This window comes from Nelusetta ayraudi, unplaced genomic scaffold (genome assembly GCF_046127955.1).
Source record: "Nelusetta ayraudi isolate G7.1 ecotype Tasmania unplaced genomic scaffold, CSIRO-AGI_Nayr_v1 ptg000042l, whole genome shotgun sequence".
Taxonomy (NCBI): domain Eukaryota; kingdom Metazoa; phylum Chordata; class Actinopteri; order Tetraodontiformes; family Monacanthidae; genus Nelusetta; species Nelusetta ayraudi.
Window position 1 is genome coordinate 5,999,870 of NW_027466092.1, and position 17,279 is coordinate 6,017,148.

At 42.9% G+C, this 17,279-nt stretch overlaps 1 protein-coding gene across 8 annotated transcripts in view; it reads left to right on the forward strand.

Moving 5' to 3' along the window:
* The window catches only part of ablim2 (actin binding LIM protein family, member 2), a 65,684-nt gene extending 48,405 nt beyond the window's left edge, over positions 1-17,279 (forward strand). For 2 of the 8 annotated variants that reach the window (XM_076033906.1, XM_076033911.1), the window contains 7 exons: positions 236-523; positions 4,692-4,793; positions 5,951-6,004; positions 7,553-7,590; positions 7,746-7,854; positions 7,980-8,038; positions 10,313-11,458. In XM_076033906.1, the coding sequence (XP_075890021.1) occupies positions 236-523; positions 4,692-4,793; positions 5,951-6,004; positions 7,553-7,590; positions 7,746-7,854; positions 7,980-8,038; positions 10,313-10,414 (752 nt within the window). In that variant the 3' untranslated portion in view covers positions 10,415-11,458. Of the gene's footprint in view, positions 1-235; positions 524-4,691; positions 4,794-5,950; positions 6,005-7,552; positions 7,591-7,745; positions 7,855-7,979; positions 8,039-10,312; positions 11,462-11,580; positions 11,662-15,195 lie in introns of those variants that run through there. The other 6 variants (XM_076033907.1, XM_076033908.1, XM_076033914.1 and 3 more) reach the window with 5 other exon arrangements.

Genomic DNA, 17,279 nt, shown 5'->3' on the forward strand with positions numbered 1-17,279 from the left:
GACGGAGCAAGCGCAAGAACAGTTAATCTTTTTTGTGAAAGATTTTCCACAAGTATTTCATGCTAATCATTGAGAGTGTTCAAAATCTTCCACTGCTGTAGACAGGAAGCTTAAATGTGCCTGCCAGGTCAGTTTCTACCTGATTAGATATCGATTGGAAGAAGGACTGAATTTGTCGCATTTGTTTCCCTGCAATTGATTCCACCTTAAACTCACTCCTGTGATCGTCCATTAGGCCCAGATGCAAACCCTGGCAGTAGGCCTGGCAGCCAGGCCCGTGACTTCATTGCTGCCCCATTACCTCCAGCCCTTATCGCAGCCCTTAAGCACCCCTCCGCCCTGGCCAGGGACTCGTCTTCCCCTCTCCTGTGCTACTCTGGCGGCGCCGAGGGGAACAGTGGTGTTGGCGGTAGTGGCAAGTTCTCGCCCATACCAGCAGTGGGCAGTGCAGGCTTCACTTACCACCTGAACCCCACCACCCTGTCCATGCTGCAGCAGCACAACTACATCCCTTATTTCAGAGGTATCAGAGCACACTAGGACTGAGGCCTGGTCTCATACAGACAAAGGACAACTTTCTGCAATATTTTCTACCATTGATTTTAGCCACAAAAGCAAGCAGAAATATGGTTTCAAAATGGGTTGTAATAAAATAAAAGTAACAAAATAGAGAAATGTGGCATGTCATTATTGGGCGCCACTTTTTAAAAGCTGCAATGTTCCTGTCCTTTCTGTATGTGACTGAGGGTGAGGGTCCACATGAATGGAGTGCTGTGATTCCAGGTTGGGGCTGAGTCCACTTGGCATGTGCTGTGGTTGAAGCACCAAATTAACCACCTGTTGGAGCTTTGAGTTGTTCACCTACCGGGTCCGGCGGAGACCTATGAGTCATAATGGGAAACAGAACCGCAGAAGTCTTTGTGGGCCCGTAACCGCATTTTTGTGGGTCACTCCTAAAGATTTCTGCTCATTGTCCGAGGCCGGAACCATGAAACTGCTAATGCTACGCATGGCACCACAAGCTGGTCGAATCAACATCACAAAGCAACACAGGATGCATTCCACTGTGCGCATGTCAGCCCTGTAGAGAGAGCCGCCCACTTCCTGTATCGCCTCCCTTTCTCCTCAACCCCTGGTTCTCGTCACCCTCCTCAGAGTTCAAACAAGATCCCCCTCCTGACCCTAAACCTAGGACATCCCTACAGCTCACTTTACCTCCTCCTGACGGTAAAAGCTCCTGTAGTATTTCTCTTCGTTGTGTCCCCTCCCCCCCAACCACCACCACCACCACCACCACCACCACCACCACCACCTCAGTGGAATGATCAGCAGATTTTGTGATGTTGTTGTCCGGTATTGTGGTTCTTGTCGGGTTTCATGGGGTGCATCGAGGAACATACGCAGGCTTCTGCTGAGGTCTCATCATGCTTGCACTGCACACTCGTGACTGTGTCGTCATGCATGGTTTTCATGTTGCGGGCTTGAATGTGAATCTGCCGCATCTGGGATTATAATGTGAGCAGAGACGTCGACTTCTCTTCCTGCCTGCTTTGAATCTGTCATCTGCCCATGTGGTATCACATGAATTATCCTGTGTTTTATTGTCGCTTGTTAGATTTTAACCCTTGACGTTAACCTGCTCGTAAATTTTCGTCTCAATCGACATTTAACGGAGATGTTGATGTTTTTGGTGTTTTCGCCAAGGTCGTTTGTGAAGTCTTGTTTTGACTGGCGGGCCTATCGTTAATAAATGCATTCCTTGCTGGCAGACAAAAAGCCGCAGCAGAGATAAATGTCAAAAGGTTTATATGTGAAACAAGTGTGTCTAGAGTTCAAGTCAGTAACTTTATTTAAAAAAACAAAAAACAAATTCTTCACAGAATATATAGTGTATTGTATTGTTGCATACATGTTTGCTTTATCAATGTTTTCAAACCTTTGTATGTAACTCTAGCCATCAGGCCAGCCCGTCCTTTACTTCTTTTGCTAGCTCCACCTTCTGCAAAGTTTATGCTAAAACATACAGCTCTCGAAATGAGCTTTTACGCTGTGATTTCACAAAGGCAAGTGATACCTCTCTCAGGTAGGTGCTATTGATTTCACTCTCTTGGACCGCCTTGCAGCAGGCCAACATAGGGCATTTTTCCACTAGCACCAGGTGGTAGTACCTGGTGCCAGGTACTGTTTCTGTAGCTACTCTGCCAAGGTTCCAAGCGAGTCAAAACAAAAATGTGACGTCAACAGAGTGCAGGTCACTTCTTGGACAGGAAGTGACAACAAGGAATGATTTATGAGAGCAACTCCTTCACAAATATCAAAAACCTTTTAAAAAAAACCAGGCAACAGCGACCGTGTGTTTTTCTCTTCAGTGAAGTAGCAGCTAGCTAGTAGCTAGCTAATCATCGCCACGGTCCAAGGACAAGGAGCAGACCGTCCTGTGCTTGGTGGCAGATGATGTTTAGAGTTTCCAATTAGCCTGATGTGCATGTCTTTATGTCTTCGGACTGTGGGAGGAAGCGGGAGTGACTGGATAGATCCCAAAGAGACGCGGGGTCATGTGGGACCATGTGAGGCAACACTGGTAACCATTGCACCACTGTTGTGTCCTTTGGATACTTACCAATGTATCGATATCTTCAACCACCTCCCAGAAAGAAAATGTGCTCGGACATTCAGTGATTAGGTTTGTGGACGTCTTAGGCTGATTTTTTTTCTTGATGCAGGATAATTTGTCTTGATAATCTACAAAGCCTTACGTGGCCTTTTTGTGTCAAAACAACCTTTTTCTTGCAACATGTGTTTGCTCAGACCAGGCCTGATTAAAAGGAGTTATGCACAAAGCGGTCCAACTCCGACGTTTGCACCGAAAACTGTGAACATCCACAGGGTTCCAGGCTGTCAGTGGTTTTTCCATGACTGGCTGGAGAGGCCGAGAGGGGAATTCTCTGATGAGGAAGATGAAAGAGAGGAGGCAGGGGAAGAGAGCTGGCTGAGCTGTCATTTGGGCTCCGCTGCAGCACCACCAGCGCAGCGTGACGAGGGACATTTGTTTTCAACAGGTTCACAATTAGTTTAAGAGACAGAAAAGAGCGTTCAGCACAACTTGGACTGCTTACAGGACTCAGCATTGCGAGAAAATGGGACACGTCTTTGTTTTTTGTTTTTTGGGTTTTGTTTTAATATCCCTGGTTTCTTCCTCATGGTCCCTGAACAATATGTCGTATCTGCTTAATGCTTTATTGGTTTAGAATTAATGACCGCTCTCCACCTTTTGTCAAATCCTCACATGAATCACACCACGTCTCCTCCCTGAACTCCCTAAGCCTTCGTCCTGCTGCTTTAGCTCCAGATGTTCCTGTCGAGGACCTGCCCTACATTTCGCCCCACACTAACCGTGCGCTGCTGTGTCCCAAGTGTGTCTCTATGGGCATGCGTGCTTTTGTGTGTGTGTGTGTGTGTGTGTGTGTGTGTGTGTGTGTGTGTGTAGACGTGTGCGTGCGTGCATACGTGGAATTGTGTGTAGGATATCACTCAGACAGGCACTTACGGTGCTGCCATATGTGTGTCAGTGATCTCATCTACTTGCATCCACATTGCTGGTTCCTCACTGTCTGGGGAGAGAGGAGTGTGTGCTCGGTCAAATAACACACACTCGTTCTTTCTCTTATGCGCAATCCCAAAATCTCTCTCTCTCTCCCTCTCTCTCTTTCTTCCCTAAAGCCCCTGAATGTCGAGTGTTTTATTACCTTTGGCCCAAAATGGTGTTGGTGACTCCATTACCCAGCCGGACTATGATGTAACGACACAATGGGAAAAGACCCTGGTTGTGACCATAGATACAAAACACACATCAGCATCAGCACCATCAGCAGAATGCAAACATGTGCAACACTAGAAAAAAAAAAAATCCATAAAGCAGATTTTTTTATATATCTAGTTATTTTACAGTCTACATTGTTAAGTGGTGAGAACTGTTCGTACCGGCACTGCGGTAAGAACTTTCCCAGAAGGTATTTTTCGCTGAGAGAGTTTAGCTAAGAGGCAGTTATACAATTTATGAATAGCTAAACAGCTGTTCAGGACAATGACAGATCCTCCTTGACATTTCAGGGATTTTCCAAAGTCGGAGGTCCTGCAGTCTTCATAGGTGTGAAAGTGGATGAGGCTTCCAGAAGTTCAGCAAGTTGTGAAGATACTGAAATCCTGTTTTACTTTTGCTGTAGGAACAAGGAGGAGATGAACCAATAAACCCCACATCACTTTTGAAATTGATCAAATTCTGTAAAGGCCAGACACTTACCGCAGGGCTGCTAGTGAATGTAAACATAAAGCAAGTCATAGTCACCACCATAACTGATCAATCTGCTCAGATTCAAGAGTCTGTCAAAGGCAGCTCATTTCCTTTCAGATTTCTTTATTCAGATAAGAAATAAGTTGAAGTTGAATAACTCAACACTTCAAATCTAAACTCTGAACCCAAACAGACAATTTGAAGGGACCTGCTATAGTGAATGAATATAGAGGAAACGGCCGGGTGATGGAGTCACTTGCATCATGTTGGACCTTTGTCAATCTGCTTACCCTAATGCCGCCTTTTTGCCTCCCTCCTGTTCCCTTTGTATCTCCAAAACCCATCCCCACTCTTTTTCTTTCCACATGCAATGCCTCCCCCGCTGCTTCCCCACCTGGAGGTAGTGAAAGTGGCCGGAGCACCCCCAGCTTATCCACCTACTCTGATGGCAAATCCCCCTCTTCTACATACGTGGCTGTTCCTCGGCACTTCCACATACCAGGTATGCCACGGCTGTGCCGCTTTGGGCGTGACGCGGCTTTCGTTTTTCCTCCTCACGTGACATAGGTTGGATGGAGCGGGAAACTGCGCAGCGATGATGTCACGCTGAAATACAAAACTGCAACCCAGCTCTGTTGTTGGCTTTCACGTTCTCAAGCCCTTGAGTGGCACAGGATACATGCTGGTGTAGTGCTATTCTTGTCGTCAGCCGGAGCAGGTTCAAATAGTCCAATCACAGTGAGCAATTCTTGTCAGAAGCTCTGTGATTTCCTTATCGTTATTGACAGCAAACTGTTATTTTAGTCTTTGCCATCATCCCAGCTGCCTTTCTGATGGAGCAGCAGTGCTCAGACATGAGATGCATCGCTTAAAAACCACTCGTCTCCACTTTTAGCCTTACAGATGGAGAAAAATGTTTTCGCAGAGAGAAAAAAACCCTCCCCACTGGAAATAAATCCAATGGGGAACAAAAATGCCCAGCAATTATCCACTCAATGCCTTCCACAGTCCGCATTCCTTTTGCTTTTCTACGAATATTGTTTTGTATTATGATGAAACAAACCAGAGGGGCAAAAGATAGAAGCGTGTGATTTGTTTTTTTTTATTTTTTCAATTGTGAGTCATGTTTCTGCCGTGACTCAGTATGTGACAGTTGTTCCAACTCTGTCAGTGGGCCTGTCTGGGTCTGGAGACAGCGAGCTGGGTTGGATCAACCTCGCGGTAAAGAATATAGTTCCTGTAATCTTTCAGAGGAACCTCATCTTGCTTAACTTAAAGTCTGCGCTGTGGTGTTTTTTTTTTTTTTTTTTTTTTTAAATAATAATGTAATATTATGTGGTGATTCGGATCTAATTCTTTTAATTTTATTGATTCCTTTTGCGTCAAATAACCTCTTATTTCTCAGAGGAAAATAAAATCATTTTAAACATCTTGCATGCATTATATGGATTATATTTTTTGATGTGCAACATTTGAAAGTGAAACGAATGTGTTGAATCAACCTTGACTGTCCCCCCCCCTCCCTCCTCCCTATTTTGCTTCTTTTAAATATTTCATCCCTTGATAATTGCTAACTCATGCTCTTTCTCTCCATTGTCTCTCTATATTTCTCTCCCTCCCTCTTGCGCTGGCTTCCTCCATTTTCTTTCCCATCTTCAGAGACTATGGTCAAAGATAATATCTATAGAAAACCCCCCATCTACAGACAGCATGGTACAGTCTTCTTAACACTTGCCTCTCTGGTCTGGTCTCTGCACGATGTGTTTGCACGTCACCTGTCAGTCATCCGTCTTTACCTCTTCTCCCCCCGCCTCCTTTTTGTTTTGGATTCTGCAGATCAACATGCGCAGGGCCGGTGTGTCTCATTTTGATTTACCAAAGCATTATAATTCCTCATCCCAGAAATTTGTTTTGGCTACATCCTGACTTTTGCTGTTCCTTCCTGCAATCAAGTTTAGAAATTAGTTTTTCAGGGGACAACATGTTTTTTCTAAAATACAAATTGTCAGTGTATTATCACAATTATTAACACTTCTAGACTACGTAATAGACTACATAATTTATTCACAGTATAACAACAAATACAACTTAAAATGTCCTTCATTTCCACTAATGTATGCACATCATGTTAGCTTAAAATCAAGCCTTGGACGATGTGTTGTTCCGTGCCAATTTTTCGAACAACATTAACAGTAACAACTTTACTTTAACAATTTTTCAAATAATTAGGTGGAAGACAGTGGGCCGTCAGCAATGGCTGTAGAATTCCCATGAATATTAATTGAACTGAGAGGGAAGATAGCATCATTCGGGACTGAGCCCCGGCGATTAGACCAGCTCTGAAGCAGAGCAGGTCATCGCAAGGCGAAGACCCGTCGGTTCTTTGTATGTTTATTAATATTATTATTTTATTTGTGTCTTCAAGTTCAAATTTTGGAACAATTGCAGATTCTTTTTTGTTTTATCTATGAAACTGACCCACGTTTCCGTCCTCGATTGGACATTTTGGTTATTCACCTCCCATTATGGGACTGATAGTTGGAATTTGGACACTCCGGTTGTCCGTTTTCTCTGTCACTGCATGTCTGCACTCATCTCTCCAGCTCATCACATGTTCTTAGTGGCGGTGTCGTGATTGTGTGTGTTCACAGTGAGTGATCGGGCACATGATTCACAGTGAATGATGGCGCTAGTGTCGCACACACCGGTGTCTCTCCCCTTCACCATTGTTTTTGTCTTATTTGTGGTGTAGAGTTTTTCTTTTTTTAAATGTAGCTGTGCACCTCACAATGTCTCCCAGAACTGTGGAAGAAACTTTTATGTTAAAGGAGGGGATTCATGGGGGTTTGATGGCAGGTAAATCAGCTGCATATGGCGTTGTCCAACATTAATGTATGTATGTATGTATGTATGTATGTATGTATGTATGTATGTACGAACGGACAGATGGATGGATGGAAAGTTGGAAAGTTGTCTTTCCAGTATGAGCATAACATTGAATGTATGATCTAAGGTTTTCATGATAGAATTTCATCCAGATAAAAAAAAATATATGTTCTGTAAGTTTCTTAACAAAGGCTCCAAATCTCTGTTTTACCGTTCAAGTTGAATAAAGCATAATACGGCGATGCCTTCTGCAGCTGATGATGTCATGGTGTGGGCAGGGAGGGGGTCTCTGTAGGTTAATTAGTTCAGCCGGATGAGGGGAATGCAGACCACCATGCAGCTTAACTGTGAATGTAACATCTGACTTTTTTACAGCCTCTAGAACATCCTGGCAGGATGGTGAAGACAGCAAGGTGGGTCTGTGTGTGTCCCTGCCACTGCTTCTCTTCAAGTCATTTTCTAAATCAGTGCCCATCCATTCACTAATTCACTAACTCATTCTTTTCCATCACCCATCACTTTTCTATCGTATCTCTCCTCTTCTTGCCTTTTTTTCTTCTTTTTGTAGAGGACCAGTTGGATGATCTTGAAGAGCGAAACTGATGGACACATGGGTCCAGAAGAACTAGATCCTCGCAAGTCTACCTGCAGCCTGCCCACTGACACTTCACAGCCAAGTGAGTGGCCAGTGGCCCGATAGATGTGGTGTATGACAGAGACAAGAATACAACAGCATGGCCGAAAGAGTGTGAATGTTACGTTCACAGATAAATATGATAAATCTACGTTACTTTCTCTGCAGATTTCCCCTACAGTAAGTCTGCATCTTTGCCGGGGTATGGACGCAATGGCATCTACAAGGTGGGTATCGTTTGGACCTAAAATGCTGCTTTCCTTTTTTCTGCCATTTTATATGTAGAAACCACGACAGCAAATCATTGTGGTTTACCATTTCTGCAAGGAAACACTCACTTTAGTGGCAATCAAACTCACACAAAACTTTGTCAAAGTAGCATCCAATACATCATAAAAGAAACAGGATGTAAAAGCAGTCACGGAGATCACGGAACACGAACATGGGATTATTTCTATTGGTAAAACTTTATGTAACAGAACATGACATGACAAATATGTGATGGCGGGCCTACAAAGACTCTTAGATGATGAACTAGAAAGAGAGAGAGAAATATTGTCCTTGATAGAAACAAGAAATGATTGTGTGTTTGTCAGTAGGCCAAATTAAAACATCAAGCCAGCAAGTTGGAAAATGTGACTGGTGTTTACATGAGGACTACTGGAATAAACAATTCAGCTTTCATCTTTTTCGGTTTTCTTTTAGTTATGTTGGACTAAGATCAGCCTTTGCTTGTAAAACGTCTAATCTCAGTGGCTGTAGGTCTTTTGAGCAGAGAGCATTTTAAGCGCAAGAATGTGGCTCTGCGTCTGCTCCATTTGGCACTGACATTTCTATAATCCTACCAAGCAGACAAGACTGTATGTTATAACCCAAATTAAATAATAACTGCAGTCCTTCGTTCCCATCAATTTGAAATCTGGCACCATAAAGCCTGTGCAGGGATCCAGCCAGGGCATGGGGTGCGCTGGATTTGTGTTGGCTGTCGCACTAAGAATTTCTGAGCATTTGACTCAGTGCAGAGAGTCTCAAGAGCAACTGGGGCTGTGCCTGTCACCGCAGAGAGGGGATGAAAGCAAACACACCCCGTGATTAGAGGACCTTTGAAGGAATATCTGACTGACATGTTGGGTAGATGTGAGAGTAGTAGCCTTTTTGCACTGTTTCTGAAACAGGCTTCATTCCCGGCTGCCCAAAACAGAACAAATGCACGGACATGTTCGTGTGTTTACATCCTAGCCTTCAAACGGTGGACATCAAAAACCTCAGAGTGGCTTTTAAAAGTCCTTTAAAATTCCGATCACACTGGGGGCGATCCTAACCGGTCACTCAAACACAGTGGGAAGTCAGACTTCCTGGTTTATTGTGATGGCACTGGGGTTACTAAGTCTGTCATCTTCCCTCAGTGTTTGTTGATGGACAGAGCAGTGGAGGAAATGAAGGCTCGCGAGCCTCAGCAGATCCACGGCGACAAGTGCGGGGAGCTATTTATCACTTGCTGACATCATTGGTTAGCGTTGTTGACATGGTGGTTTGAGTATTTTGGCAGAAGAGATAGGGTAGATTTGTTTCCTATTTAACGTGGAGCTATGTAACATTATACATGAGCATTTGTGGGTGTGTGTGTGCGTGAGTGCAAACACAGCACTGCATCAAAATGGACACGCTCAAACGACTTGCACTCTACCTGAACTGAACCTAAATTGAGATCAATTTTCTTTTGACCCAGAATTTGGCTCTCGGTGGCAAATATTCCACCTCTCATTGTGCCAAAATGCTGACAGTATGAATGCTGTCATATTCATGGTTCACAATACACTTTTGCTTTAACAGTGCAGCTCGAAATTGGTCCAGATCCAGCTGACGCTATCGCTGATGGGAATCTGTTGAAAATCAAACAAGGGAGGGAAATATTGAATGTGTTTTGACAGTGTCCCCGTGTGTTTATTAATCAGTCATTACGCTGCTGCTTTTTTTCTGCGTGTAGAGGGAGAATGTTCCACAGTGAGGTAATTAATCAGCTTCAAGTGTGTTTCCACAAAGCAGGAAAGCAACTAATCAGATGCTAATGGAGCACAGCTGCAAACACAGCAGGACAGAAGCCTCAAACTCTTCCTTTTTCGCCTCAGATGTCCCTGTAATCGCTTCAAACTTTGTTTGAAATTCAAACCATACTTTGTGCATGAGCAAGAACCACTGGCTGAGCCAGATCAGCCCCATTGTTGGGAAAAGACGGTGTGACATCAGTCTCCTCCTTTTTTTTTGTTGTTTTTTTTCTCTCTCTATCAAAACCAAGTGGCGTTTGAGATCACCATCGAAGAATGTGTCACGCACGCCTCCTTTGGTTCACCTTTGCAGAATGTGAACGAAATCCAGGGGGAAAGCAGTGACTCAGAAGACCTCCGACTTTGATAAGGAGCAGCGTAGCACTGTGCAACACAGTGAAGTGCATCCGAGTGATGATCTAAACCCCTTCTGTTTATCTCGGTGTGATCACGCAGGCAGCGGACATGGTGGAGGACGAGGACCCAGACTCCCACAGCTGGGGAGGCATGAGAGGTGAGCGATGCTTCAGGAAATACCCGTCATCTCCTGCACTTTAATTCCCTCTTTTGGTGTTGATGCTGTGCAACGGTTAGACAGCGCATTGGTATGTATGAGTGTGTCTGAGTCTGTGTATATATTAATTACTGAATAATGGTATGGGAATCGGCCCTGAGATGAACTGGCCACTTGTCCAGGGTGTCACCCTGCCTTCGCCCAATAACAGCTGGGATAGACTCCAGCAGAGCCTCGCCACCCTGAGTTCAGGAAGAAGCGGGTATTGAAAATGGATGGATGGATGGATGGATGGATGTTATGGAAATTAGAAATCATGAAATTTATAAATGAGTATTGTTTTCAAATCTATTATTGTCAACCTGAAGTTTCAGGTTTAAGAAATCAACTTTGCATTTTTTTCAAAATTCTAAATATTTTCACGCAGAAATGATCTGGGCTTTTACTTGTAGAAACTCCACCTCCTAAAATAAGTCAGCAACCGGATGAATCCCAAAAGAGAGGCTTTTCTGCGGCGGCTTAAATTCTAAACCATAAAATATGCAAGGACTGAAGTATTTCCTTGAAGTACAGATTCAAGGCCAGTTTGCAATCAGTAATTCTATTGCGACCAAGCATGCAGGACCCTGCCGCTCTGGCTCCAGATCAGTAATTGGAGGTAACAACATGAAGGTGATGTCATTTTTCCAGCTACGGAGTTATTGGCCTGTGTTTACAAGGGGCTCCACAGTGCTGGCCTTGGCCGTGCTGTCAGAATGCCAACCTCATAACCGTGTACGTGTGCGTGAGTGTGTGTGTGTGTGTGTGTGTGTGTGTGTGTGTGTGTGTGTGTGTGTGTGTGTGTGTGTGTGTATGTGTGTATGTGTGTGTGCGTGTGTATGACCAACTATTTTAATGTTTTGACTACTTTGAAATACAATATGATTTAGATTTCAGTGCTAAAAGTATGGTTTATTTTTGGATTCTGCTATTGTAGTTTCCATAATTATTTTGCAATTGAAACACCAACCCTTGTTTCTCCAAGTTAATTCCCTTTTTTTTTTGTTTTTGTTCTCTCTCCTGTTTTCCCTCTCCCACAGAATACAAGGTAAGCTTTTAACTCCTTTGTTAGAGGTGTATGAATAATGGCTCTTGGCAGCTTTGTTTGGATAGTGGGTTAGAATGGTGTTCCCTAATAAATCTCCCACATCGCTTGCTCCATGTGTGCCAGATCTACCCCTACGAGATCCTGGCAGTGACGCATAGAGTGAAAGTGAAGCTTCCCAGAGATGTTGATCGCACCAGACTGGAGGTGAGCTGAAAACTTTCCTTCTCTCCTCTGTTGTTTCCTCCCTCCAGCCACCTCATTGTGGGTCCAAATGAATGTGAGGCCCAAAGACTGACGGAGAAGTCAGTGTGTGTTTACATATAGACAGAAGTTTGAATCTAAAAGTGTTTTTTTTTTTTTTTTTTTTAAGAAGAATTCTAAATTAAAATAAATAAAGAAATAATGAAATAAAACAAGCCATTGCAGTCACATGACTGAAAGTGGTGGTTGGGAGCAGGTGTTATAGTTGGCTAACTTCACCTAATAGGTGCGTGTTGCCTTTAAATGATATACGGCCATGCTTGCTTGACAAAACAAGTAGTTCTGATTCATTTTGGATTTATTTCTGATTTTGACATTGGCATTAAAAGGATTAGCTTTTATACATTAGTGCAAATTTGATTGCTTGCCCCAACCTCTACGCCACCATTGCACCATTGTTGGTGTTTGTGTGATACAGTTGCCTGGTTTAATGGGAACAAATCCCTGGCAGCCTCCAAAAACCAAAGGCGAGCCTGAAGCCAGGACTGCAGGGGTTGTCACGGTCTCAAAAACGAATACCCAAACTTCATTAAAGTAAAATCTTTTAACAATGACTGTGTGCCTGGCTATATCCCTTTTTACCATGTGGTGAAGCGTCTTGGACTGTAAACTGCGATATAATATATGAGACCAATAAACTGTGGGATTTCATTGTTCATACTGCATAGCTGGCAGTCCTACAGGTTTTGACTTTTCGGTGTATCTTTGCGGTTAAACACGGGTTCATGTTCAAGTTTAACCCACATTAATGTCTACAGTGAAGACATTAAGCCCAATTTGACTTAATGTCCCATAATAACTTATTTCCTACACTTGTTATTCTTACACAACCCATTTACAGGGTCAAAACCTTCAGTTTGCCTGCTGAGTGGAAAACAGGAACTACTCAAACTAATGGTCCACGAAGATTAAGAAAAGAAGAACGTTAAGAGACGATGTGGTTTTGTCTTGTGGTACAACAGTAATGGCCACCCCTTCCTCACAATCCTGAGGAGAAAAAAAAAAAAAACCTTTCAAATGTCCAAACTGTCACCCTACTATAAGAACTGCCTGTGAACCCTTGGGTTATGGAAATACCATCCCGAGAGGAGTCGGGCCGTCGGGATATCGAAGTGTTGCTGACGCAAGACTCCCCCATTGTGGTGGAGACCTTAAGATGAGAGTGGTCGAAAAACACCCTGGATAGAAATTTTACAAACTCCCCTTTACCCTTTTTCCTAATATTTGACCACAGAGCATTGTTGGCTTAGCTTCTAATTGGAAATGTTAAATCGACATCAAAACTGCAGCCAAAGAAGTATATAGCAGCAGAAGCAGGAGACAGAAGACAGTTTTCAGTTTAGTTTTACTCTCAAAGATCCTTTCGACGTTCAGTCTATGTTTTCATATTAAGTCCACAACAGATAATCTTTTGCACTTTAGCATTTTTAATATCTAACTACTTTAAGTAGTAAAGACTATGACTACAACTGCAAACTGCAATTCTTTCCACGCTATTCCAATAAATCTTTTGCATCACCTCCCTTTTTTCTTTCCAAAAAATTTCTGTTTACTATTAGCAATAAACCTTGTAAAAAACGTGGGTGCGTACACGCCTATCAATTAAATCATTATTAAATGTTTCAATAATATAGGTTTTGCAATTAACTTGTTTGTTTGGCTCAAACCTGACAACGCAGCAGGTGTGTTGTGGAAAACAGATCTCGTGGGGCCATGTGGGTTGCACTTTTATATCTTGGATCTAATTTTCTTCATACTTCATAAATGTTGTGATTGTTTCAAGACTAGATTAAAAACTGCAGATATCTGAATGTTTTGGCCTTGGTGAGAAATTTAAATTCCGCTCTCTGTTTGTTGTTTGAAAAACAGGTGACTGGATACCAAACAAAATTCTAGTATCACTGCAATAACACACCACTGCTTTGCACGGGGCAGCCAGAAATTTGGCTGCCCTGTTTCAAATCAATACCATGCATGGGTTTTGTGTTGCGATATACTTTGCGAGAGTTAGTGGCAGGGGCCAGACAGGGATTTTGGCTGGTGATTTTTTTTTTTGGATGAACATCTGAGAGTGCAGCCCTTCGATTTTAGTGCATCGAACGTCAGCGCAGACGGCTATATAAAAGCCCCACTGATGTAGTGAACACAAACATAATATGAGGGATTGGATGAACGTCTGGTCCCAGACTCCAGGATGAGTATCTGTTTCTTCCTCTTAGCTTGGGTATAGGGGAGTGGCTGGGAAAACCAGACACAAACCATCTTACAGGTCTAGGTGAAAGTTATGAGTGACCTGTTTTTTCGGTCACAAGAGAACATGTGGTGTCGATTCAAAAAAAAACAAAAAAACTCAAAGGGTTTTCCACTCTATTTTCTGCCATGACTAAACAAAGTTTAAATTAACCATTTTTAGTACCATTTTTAATACTAATTAAAATCACTCATACGAGAAGAACATTCCTAACTACAAAAACTGGAATTCACAGGCAAGAAAACCTTTTTCAAACTCACTCCTTCAGTCTGAACTACTACCACTCCAGAAAAACCTAAGAGGAAGTGTCAAAGTAGCACAAATCCAGAGCATAGACAAAACCGAGAAAAGTAGAAGTGGTATTAGTGATAAATAAAATAAGATACTTGGCTTGACAAGGAACGTGGCATGAAACAGGCACAGGTTCTCTGACACATGGGACAAAGTGCTGGCAAAAGACAAAGAGGAACGCAGACTATACATAAACAAAGTATTGGCGAACAGGTGGATACGACGGGGAAGACAATCAGGCTGGCGGCAAACACGACAGGAAAAGCAGGTTACCAGAGTCAAAAGAAGAGATAAATTTCCAAATAAGACAGGAAGCCGTAAAACTACATAGTCCATATAACTGAACAAGAATTCTTGGACTGGACATTTTGTATTTTGTAGCGTTGAAAACATGTTTGGAGCAAAAATCCAAATGAAAAGCACTGTAGCTTTTCAAATACCAAATTTTATGTAACCATTATTGCACCTTGTGGTCAAAACTTTAATTGCTGACAACTTCTAAACACAAAAAGACTTCATTTAGATGTAATGCTAAAGTCATAAATGTCTCTGGAAATCATCCCTCTGTGGTTTCACAGGGGGCACTGATAACTCTTCCAGGTTAGTCACAACACGCTCAGCCAGGTGTTGCTCCTCGCAGCCACTCTGATTTTGTCCCCTTTCCAAACCTGTGGAAGGTACTACAAAGAATTAGTTGAAGAAAGGAAGCTGAAACTGAGTGGTGTCATAGGAGGCAGTGGACAAAGGACTGTGTGGTGTATTTTCTTTTCTCAATAATGCATTGCACAAAGCATAGAAAGTGGGTGTTATGTGGGCCATTTTAGACAAAGGATTTAGTTTTTCAATGTATGGTATTGGGTTGTTAAAAACTTCTGAAATGCTTTCTACATAATGCATTGGTTGACATGGTTCTGTCTTTGCTTCCCTTTCTGCAGAGACATCTATCTCCTGAGGACTTCCAACAGGTTTTTGGCATGACCCTGGAGCAGTTCGACCGCCTGGCACTCTGGAAGAAGAATGACATGAAGAAGGCAGCGCGCCTATTTTAGACAGGTGGAGCGGCGAAAAACAACAACAACAACAACAACAACAACAACAACAACAACATCTCAAATAGCATCTCAACAAGCATCCATCTGTCCCATCTCTTTGGAGGAGGCATCCAATGGAACGGACCCATCTCTAACATCTCTTATATCCAGCGCCATGATAACCCTTACTTCCCCACCTGTAAAACACCATGCCATCCGCCTGTGCCGCCACGGGGAGGTGCTCCCTGCTGGAACACTTTCTGCGATGTCAAGGCATCGTCTGTAGCTTTTTGTATGCGATGTGGCTCCAAATGTTCAGACTGACGACCTCACGACGGAGGACAGGGAGCTGCATTTTGCATGGCCTGTGTTGACGCTCCTCTCCTCCCTCATAGGGGGGGTATCTGCATCCTCCCCCCTGTTCTTTGTTTTTTTTTCTGTCCACTCCTGGGAAAGATTAACAGCTTTTTCTTATTCTCGTGCAGGTCTTCCTCCAGGTTTCTGTGGTTCAGACTGATTTATGGGATCCTCTACTCTGTCAACCCTCACATATCTCTCTCTGTCTTTATTTCAAGCTTTCAGGCTGCACCTTCTTTCTTTTCGTCTTTCTTTTTCTGTGCTGCCTGCTGCCTCCACAGTTTGGAGTCTTCCTCCCTGCACGATGGGACTGTTACAAGCCAATTTGTTTCTGCGCCTTTGCCATTATTCAGGGAGGGCTAAGAATTCTGTGCACTCTCACTCTTAAAGGACATTGAGGCCAAAGATGGTAAAAAAAAAAAAAAAAAGAGAAGAAGAGACAAACGACTCCAGCCACTATGATCTTTTTACTCTGACTCACCTCTTTTTGGTTTACATTTTCTTTCCACCTGAAACATCAGAAAAAAAGGAGTCGTTTTGATATGCATGCCCTGATACGTTTAACTCCAGTCCCACATCTTACACAACGGTCTCATAAATCAAGGCAGATAGGAGAGCCAGAGTTGGATGGCGGCCACGGAGACGCTGTGAATCACTAGATGGGGAGTCGAAAAAGACGGGTAAAAAATAAAAATGAAAGAGAGGGAGGCCATGAAGAAAATGTACAGGTTCATGTGCACAGGTGTGCGACATGCAGCAGCAATGCTGCAACATGCATCCACATTAAAAAAAGGACAAAAGAAATTATTTTTATAAGCTATTTTTGTCTTCTGGACAGGATCATTAATCAAAGTTTCACCTGATAGGAATCGTGGTTTTATTACCAGTACCAGAGGGGCAAAAACATAAAACATGCTAACTTAGTCCACAGAGCTACCGCAGCATATCAAGTGGCGTTCAGCTTGATTGAAAACTCAATATCTGTGTTCTACAATCTCCATTAGAGATTTGACTCTTTATCTGTGTCGCCAAAATAAAAGCATTGTTGCGTACATTGACTGCTCCTCATTCGAGCAGAAGGCGCCATAAGCTTCGCTTGATTATCTCCGGGCTGTAAAAAACCAATGGGCTCTTCAGCTAACATACCGTAAGATGTATGTGAACATGTACTGGACATATACCTGATATATTTGTCTGTATACAAGCCATGATGTGTAACTCTTCAGGCATGCATGAGTCGGTGGGCGAGTCCTTTTGCACTGACCTCAGATCAGAAATTGTATGACAAACATATTATGTCCAATGTGGTTGGAGTGCTTGATCGTGTCAAATGAACTGCCTGGGCTGCTCACGTTTGCTTGTGTTAGATATTTATTTAATTGCAATATGGAGGAGGGGCGGGGAGGGGTTGTTTTGAGATCTCAAGGGTGTAGTGTCAAATGAGTAGAGGAATGTTTTTGAAGTAAACTGAAAAATTGAGAAACATATCGAATTTTGAGTTTAATCTGAGTGTCAAAATTGTTTTGTTTTTTTGTTTTTGCCTCTGTAAGTAACTCACTAACTGTTGTCATAAAGTGTCATGTCTTCTTTCTAATATTCATCTGCTATTAAAGTGCTTTATCTAAACCCAA